This window comes from Pundamilia nyererei, unplaced genomic scaffold (genome assembly GCF_000239375.1).
Source record: "Pundamilia nyererei isolate P.nyererei 1_Seehausen unplaced genomic scaffold, PunNye1.0 scaffold00280, whole genome shotgun sequence".
NCBI classification, from domain to species: Eukaryota; Metazoa; Chordata; class Actinopteri; order Cichliformes; family Cichlidae; genus Pundamilia; species Pundamilia nyererei.
The window spans coordinates 369,560-378,028 of NW_005187681.1; the positions used below are offsets into that span (position 1 = coordinate 369,560).

Genomic DNA, 8,469 nt, shown 5'->3' on the forward strand with positions numbered 1-8,469 from the left:
ATCAGGAAGAAGGAACACGAGAAGCTGGAGAAATACCAAGGGCTCAGAGAAGAGCTCGAGAGGATGTGGAGGGTGAAGGTAACGGTGGTCCCCATGGTAATCGGAGCACTAGGTGCTACTCCCAAGCTAGGCGAGTGGCTCCAGCAGATCCCGGGAACAACATCAGAGATCTCTGTCCAGAAGAGCGCAGTCCTGGGAACAGCTAAGATACTGCAGGACCCTCAAGCTCCCAGGCCTCTGGTAGAGGACCTGAGCTTGAAGGATAAACCGCCCGCAGGGGCGTGCTGGGTGTTTTTTTTATACATAGATATAGATATATTGCATACACATTGTAGCTCTCAATGGTTAACTGGTAAAATGATGGGAGGAGGGCGACTGGCCTTCCTCAGTTTCCTAAGTGAAGATGTTGTTGGGCTTTCTTCATGGTGGTGGTGGTGTTCAGGTTCCAGGAGAGGTTAGCTGATATGTGCACACCCAGGAACTTCACACTGTTGACCATCTCAGCAGCAGATCCGTTGATGTGCAGTGGGCTGTGGGTCGTTGAGCTCTACCTGACGTTAACAACCATCTCTCTAGAGACAGGTTGTTGTTCTCACTCCAGTCCACCAGGAGTTCACCTCCTCTCTGTATTGATCATTGTTGGTGATGAGACCCACCACTGTTAAGTCATCTGCAAACTTGATGATGTGATTTGAGCTGTACTGTGCAGTACGTCATGTGTTAGCAGGGTGAACAGCAGTGGACAGCATCACTCCTGTTTTTTCTCTCTGCCATTCCTCCGAGCGGATTAGATCTAAAATTATGACTTACCTTCACTTTTTTTATTTAACTTAATAACTTTGTTATTTGGTGAGTTTTGTAGTGGATGAAAAATAAATATAGCAGCAAAATATGAAGAAACTGCTGTTTGCTGTCCCTCTCTGAGGGCCCATAAATTAGGAAGATAGAGAGGGAACAGAGTGGGGCATATACATATTTTAGTGTTGCTCATTATTCATCCATTAGCTCTGTTTTTTTCAGGGAAAGACTGCGTTTAAACCAAATATCCTCCTCACAGCTGAGCTATAAATTACATGCAGTCAGCTCTATGACTCGTATACGGGTGTTAACGACATGCTTGTTTTCATCTGTAACTGAAGGATTATTCCACCGTACACTGATGTCTTCTTTTCATCCAACCCATTAAACTGTTAGATGTATGTGGGTACAAGACAATGTTTTCTCAGCCCATAGTTTGTTACAGCAGTTTAAACCACGATGAAATACTAATAACAGCATGCTGCATATGAACATTATACTAACAACACTAGTACTAATAGTAATACATAAAATAATAATAGTGAGACTAAAAATCTACTTTCTAATACACATAATAGTGTTAATACTAAATAATGCCAGATCAGGACAGATCAGCCTTGTAGAGCTGTGGGTGACCCAGACCTGTACTGAAAGCCCGCAGCACAGCGGTGGCTGTAGCTCAGCGGGTAGAGCAGCTCATCTACTGATCAGAACGCTGGTGGTTTGATCCCACATTGTTATCCTTAGAGAGATGCTAAGTTGCTCTACAATGCATCCATTGGAGCATTCAACTTCATTTATACAGCGTTAAAGGCGCTTTATGATTTAAGGTAGACCCTTCAATAAAACATATGAATGCTGGAATGAATGTGAGAAACATTTGTATAAAGTGCTTTGTTGCTCCTGTAGAGCAGAAACTATTTATAAGTGCAACAGTTATTGTGCTTAAGTATCATTGTAGTGTTTTAAGCTTCTTACAGTTTCAAAACAGGCTCCTTACTTTAACAGTATCATTTATAGCTTTTATACTGAGGGGTTAAAGTGGGCCAGGATGTAAGTTTGCATCTAACCTGTGAGAAACGAGCATGAAGGGAGTTAGATTTTTAATTTCAAATGCAGCGTTTCTATCAGCTCAACAACCATCAACAGTCACACAAACTGTTTGTGTGCAGTTTGTCTCACAGTGTGTTGCAGAGCTAACTTCACTCAGAGAAAGATGAGAAAGACAGGAGAGCAAGAAGAGAGCTTCGATTTAAAGGGAAGGATGCTCACTTTCATTAAGTGCAGACTTAAAGATTACATGCAGTACAATCATCTTTGACTTATGATTATTTTCCCAACAGCTGAAACACTCTGGTAGTATTCATGTTTACCTTTCTATCTAAGCTTCAGTGACCAGGAAGTAACTCAAGTCCTTCATTGGGCCATAGTGTAAATGACTGCATAGACCTGTGTTGTATTGTTTGTTGTGGTATGTGTGGTAGTAATTGCTGTGCTGGTTTTTAGTTACCTGGCTGCTGCTCTGGTTTGAGTAAGAGGAGGCTGAGGGTGGAGCTGCTGTGACCACACAGGAGGGAATGCAGTTCATCCTTTATTACACTGAGCTGTTGTCTCTATGGTTTTCCCCTTTAAAGTATACGATGGTTCATTCCCTTACTTTATAAGTCGAGCTGGCTCTCCTTTGGTCAGTTTGCAGAGTTATTTTCTTAAGTGATTGTTTGAGTAGAACTTTGTTGAGGAGGCCTCCTGTATGTTCTCGGCTGCCCTGACTGGACTCATTTTCCTGTTTAGGTGTGGAGGCAAAGCCACGATACCTCTTCAGTACTTTAACTTTTACAGGAGTATTTTTTAACAAAAGTATTTGTACTTGTACTAAAGAAAGTCTGTACTTTGCCACCTCTGACCGTGACAGACAGACCACTGCAGCATGTTTGTCAGGCAGTAATCCGTCAGCAGTGACATTTCCTGAAGACTCTCAGTAGAACCAGCCAGACTTCAGTAAGTAAAGACGCTGATCCTCACTGGGGAGCCATGTCTGTAATATACAGACGACTGCATCGTCCTCTGTCAGATTCAGTCTGTACGCAGTCTCAGAAGGAAATGTTTCATCAGTGCTGTTAGGTGGACTCTCTGGTATGTTTGAGGACAGCTGGCCAGTAGTTGTTCAGCTCAGCTGGTACGGAGGTGCTGAGGCTGTGTGGTGAAGGAGGCAGCAGGAGGCCTCTGAACTAAACCTGTTGGAGACACTGTTCAGCAGCTTCACAGCCTCATCAGTCCTAACAGCTCTGTTTGTACTTTGGTGTTAGCACCACTCACAGTACGGTTTGTTCTGCCAGCGTGTGGGCAGAACATGCAGGTCCACTGTTCATGCATGCAGGAGGCGCAGTGCTGCATTGAGTGGTCTTACTGCTGAGATACTGTGTTGTTCAATGAGATACTGATGGTAGAGGTGTGTGAGTGTGTGTGTGTGTGTCTGTGTGTGAGGAGAGCAGATCTGCGTTAACGCAGAGCTGGTCATGGCAGAGCTGTCTATAGTAAGTGTTAATGACATGGACCAGCTTCTGTTGTTATGTTGTTATGTGTGTGTGAGTGTGCACACACAGAGAGATGCGTTTGATGTCAGGATACTCCAGAGCCTCCTCTCTCCTCCTCCCCATCCTCTCCTTCCTTGTTCTTTTCCAGCCGCTCCTCTTCCATCCAATCCGTCCCTCCTAGTCCCTCTTTTTTTCCTCCAATCACTCCCTTCCTTTCCTTAAGGACCTCCCAGATCTTTTTAGTCCTGCCTTGCCGCCACCTCCTTCTCTACTCTCCTTTCTCTCTCCCTCCTGCATCCCTCCTCTCTCCCTCCCTCTGTAGCTGCTCGTGTGCCTTGGTTTCTGCACCTCGTTCTCAAAGTAAACAGAGAAGAAGAGAAGCAGAGGCTTCACGTTCCTACACACACACACGGGATTTGCTTGAGCTTCAGCTGCTGAGAGTGTGTGCTGGCATCCTCAGTGGTGTGTGTGCATCAGCTGTATTAACTCTGACTGCTCATCGCTGCCACTGAAAGAAGTAAAGAAGCAAGAAGGGAGGGGACAGGAAGTGAAGGCAGAGAGCGAGGATAGTGAGAGTGAAGTAAACAGAAGTGTGAGTGACTCTCCATGAGTAAGCTGTCCCGCCTCCACATGCTGTGCTCTATGGCGAACTCTGGCTGTGTACTGCTGTCCGGGTCGGGGATGTTGGCCCACTCTCTGCAGTGCCCGCCTGCTTTTCTCTATCTGCCCCAGGTAAGACATTACACAACACCAGCAAACAAGCTTCTCTTCATTCTCCTCCTCTTCTTCTTTATTATTCTGCATCTGTTGTTTCTATTACTACTTCAGTGGCACTGTGACCCAGCTCTGTGTGTCTTATTGATACAAACATGTTCACAGGTTGGCACTTTGGAAAAACTTTAATGATCCGTGCACACTTCACTACTTCCATGTCTTCTGCTCTGGTATGCATGCACTCATGAACATGGACTCAAAACTGTTAGCTAAGCTGTGTGCCTATGTGCGCGCCCGTGTGCGCGCCCGTGTGTGCGCCCGTGTGTGCGCCCGTGTGTGTTCAGCGGGCAGCAGCACAGAGACAGATGTCAGCTCAGACCTGAATTTGAGAGCAGCAGTGAGTAAGTGCTGGCTCACTCCTTGAAGTGGCTCCATGCCTGTCCCTCCGATGGCTGTGTTTCTGTTAATCGTGCTGTTTTGCTTCAGTTATTACTCTGCACCTCACTCTGTTTGTTTACTGTAAAAGTACTCAGCAGATCGGTCAGCTGCCGTGTTACGTGCCAGCACATTGCATGGCTCTGCGCGAGCATGCGCCTGCCTGGTTTTACTGCTGGCACCATGTGCGGTGGCAGGCGGTCCCTTTTTCTCTAGACAGTCTGTTATTGCGGCCGTATAAAATATGATAAGACTGGAGAGAGCTGCCACATAAAATACGAGCATGCTGCAGTGAGCTAACCTGCCACGTCCTGACTCCAAATAGTCAGCACACATCACCTTTACAGGGCAGCCCAGACCACCTGGCTGCTGTCCGCACACACAAACATGCAGACACACGCATGCACAGAGAGAACGCAGCAGCTGGGATTGACAAACACACACACTTTGTTTCATGTGGCTACACAAACGCCACGACTCCTCGGGGAAGCAGTCTGTTAGAAGCTAATGGTGTGTGTGTGTGTGTGTCTGTGTGTGTGTTCATTGCCTCTGGTACAAATGGTCAGATCTTGTCGCATCATTTTGCTGTTTTTCCTGCGCAGACTTTTTTCATCTGTGGAAAACACAAATGTTGGTCATAAAAAGTGAAACTATTGTTGCTGAAGTGCAGCGATGAGCTTCAACCCTCCTGGTGTTTTCTTTGGCATGTGAATCTTCTGCTCAACAGACTTTTTAGTTTTCACGTCTTTATGTCATCAGGTTCAAACTTTTTGTCACAGTACAAACCTCCACATCCTTCACCGAGTGCAGCAGATTCCACAACTGCTGTTTATGCAAAGCTTTGTACCAATTCCTGCCAGGAAATAGACACGTACGCAGTGAGCAGCTCGTCATTGTAACACAGCAATATTTAAAAAAGCAAAAAATACAGCATTACAGTATCAGTAATGCTGTATTTTGATGTTCTGTGGGCCAAAGTATTTTATCCAGTGTGTGTTGGACATACCTGGGCACACATGCAAACTGATGCTCGGTGTGTGCTGATGTGGATCAGGTACATTGGACGTGTTCTGATGATTGCCTTAGAAACTGAGAGAAAGAAACGTGTAACTCAGTATCTGAACAGCTGGCAGTGGTCAAGCCTCTGTGTGCTGTGTTGAAACCCTCTGTAGGATCCATCCGTCTGCCCGTCCTCTGTTTATCCATATGAACAGACAGCGGTGACTGCAGCTAAGCATACCCCCCATATATTTCTCTCTTCCATCATTGTATATTGGATTTCCTTTCCCTTGCTCCTCTTCAATCCTCCTTTGTCTCTCTCTCCCTTTTTTCTGAGGCATTGCCTTGGAAAATGCAGTCCTCTTAAGTCAATAGCATGTGCTAAATTTGCTTGTGCAAGCTCCTTTGCACTCCCCAGGGTGGAAGGGTTGGACTGAGGAGGTATGAATCTTTACCAAACCACACGGATACTTAAACACTTCCTGTCTATTGCACCTACCGTTGGAATTACACTGAGGAGTGTGGAGAAATAAACCGTTCACGTTCCTTTCACTCTCTGCTTGTCTTTACAACGGTAATAGTGAAACATTGTGTGGATAGTACAGCTGAGAGTACTACATGAGCTTTACTGTGGAGCAAAAACAGTGTTATGCAAACACGTGTGATTTATCTCTGCTTAAGCAACAACAACTGATTTAATAATTACACACATTCTGAGTTTTGTGCATGTCTGTTATCTCAGGGCCATGATCTCACTGTGATCCACGGCCATTTGTCTTTCCACATAAAATTAATTAATGGCTGTTTATTATATAACCTATAGTCTCCATGTGAGTGTGTTTGAAGCACCTGATGACATCTCAAACACAATATACATGCTTAAACACGCAGACGGCCCAGGCTGGGAGGCTGAGTTTGTTGATCACCTGTTCAGGCTGGCCTGCCTCAGGACAGCTGAGACAGCTGCTGAGGTGTTAAGAAGATGAGTGAATGTATTTACAGCACGATCCCAAACAGTCTGTGGCTTTGGAAACCCTCGTTTGTGTGTCCTCTTGTTCTCTGTGCTTGATGTGTAAGAATAAAGTGAAGTGGTTGTTACTGCTGGAGGAAACTCTTTCTATCTGAGCTTCAAAGGTCTCAGTACACAGAACCATCAGCATCCTGTACCACAGCAGTTTTACTGCCTTCATGAGTTTCTCGGCATGCACAAGCACACAAACACACACACGCACAGAGCACCACCACCACACTCCTTTCAAATGTAGTTTGTTTGAACCATCGCGTTGTTGCTGATGCTACAAAACACAGACATGTTCAGTTCAGCTCAGAGAAAAGAGAAAGGCAGGAACAAAGAGCTGAAAATAAAAAAAAATAAAATAAAAATGTAGACAATATTTAGAAAAAGGCAAATACACTGTAAAAAAAAAAGAGTCAAATTTACGGTAAAATACCGGCAGCTGTGGTTGCCAGGAACATACCGTGTAAAAAATGTGGAATCTGTAAAAGACAATACGGTATACTGGTTTTGTAACCCTAATTTTTAAGGTAGACAACGTATTATTTTACCAAAATCATGATAGAAAAAAACAAATATATTTGTCAATTATACAGCAATTTAATGTAAAAAATGCAACTTTCCATAGCTTTTTACGGATATTTGCAGTAAAGAAAAAGTTATAATATAATAATATTTACAGTAATTTGTTGTTAACTTAACAGTAATAGGATAGACCCTATTATTGTAAATAACTGTAAAAATAACAGAAATATGTTAAACCTTATTAAAACCTTTGACAGTAAAAAACACAGTGAAATTGTATAACAAATTACAGCATTTTATTTTGACCATATACATTTTACGGTAAATTCCTGGCAACCACAGCTGCTGGTATTTTACCGCTAAAAATACAGTACAATATGAGGAACATAAATGGTTTACCGTACATTTTACATTTGCAACCGCTAAATATAGAAAAATCTAAAGATGCTCATATACAACCAAGGTAGAGAATATTACTGACACAATGAGAAAATTTGACATACCATTTGAAAACAACCTAAACATATCATTTTCTCTATTCCTACAAAACAGCATAGATCATGAGAATACAGCATGTGTCCATATATATGGCTGGTAATCCATGGAGGAATGAATTAACATGAAACAAAATATTACCTGCCCCTGACCTATCAACAGTAATGAGTCACTGGGTCCTGCCTTGGTGAAGGAAAGGACTCGGTGGAGTTTCTAATGCGCATGGTGTCGAAGATACAAGCTCTGCAGGAGTACTTCAATGTCCATCAGGAGTTCACTTTGGACTGGCAGGATCCCCTCTGCAGCAAAAAAAATGGACAAAGTTTGATCAGTGCTTGAGCAAAATGCACAGAAATGAACAAAACGTGCTGCCAAAAACAGATCTAATGATAAATGATTTCTTAAGTGTAAAATATACAGTTCTTAAAGGATAACTATTGCCAAAACGCAACATGGGCTGTTTTTTTTTTTGTTTTGTTTTTTTACTGTAAACAAGACAAACATATATCTAAAAGCATAATTACGACAAACGAGCCGTTTTTGAGATTGACCGTGATTTTGTTTTGTGGTCAATAGCCAGTGAATGGGAATACTAGGGGGCCGGGGCATAAATTTGAGCGCATCAAAATCGATACAGTAAAAAGAAAAAAAACAAAAACAGCCCAGGTTGCGTTTTGGCAATAGTTATCCTTTAAATCTACTTATGTAAAAGTGATACATAGACAACGCAGCCCATCATAATTTGTTGGAAAACGTATTTAAGTTTCCTATTGATTTATCATAGAACTTGAAGTTAATAGCTGAATGCATGGTGATGAGACCTATCATTCAATCAACATTTTATAGCGTGTGAAACTGCTCACCTGGACATGAACCTGAGCTCGGCTGATTAAGATTAGTGTCTCTTGTCCATCTTTCTTTAGCAAAACTTGAATAATACCACTGCTTACCTCT

The 8,469-nt window shown here is 43.1% G+C and overlaps 1 protein-coding gene across 4 annotated transcripts in view; it reads left to right on the forward strand.

The window, feature by feature from the left end:
- The window catches only part of rbfox3a (RNA binding fox-1 homolog 3a), a 454,518-nt gene that overhangs the window by 263,985 nt on the left and 182,064 nt on the right, over positions 1–8,469 (forward strand). Inside the window, exon 1 of one of the 4 annotated variants that reach the window (XM_005750609.1) lies at positions 3,623–4,064. The exons of the other annotated variants lie outside the window; for them this stretch is intronic. Coding sequence (XP_005750666.1) covers positions 3,939–4,064 — 126 coding nt within the window. The 5' untranslated portion in view covers positions 3,623–3,938. Of the gene's footprint in view, positions 1–3,622; positions 4,065–8,469 lie in introns of those variants that run through there. 4 annotated transcript variants of the gene reach the window in all.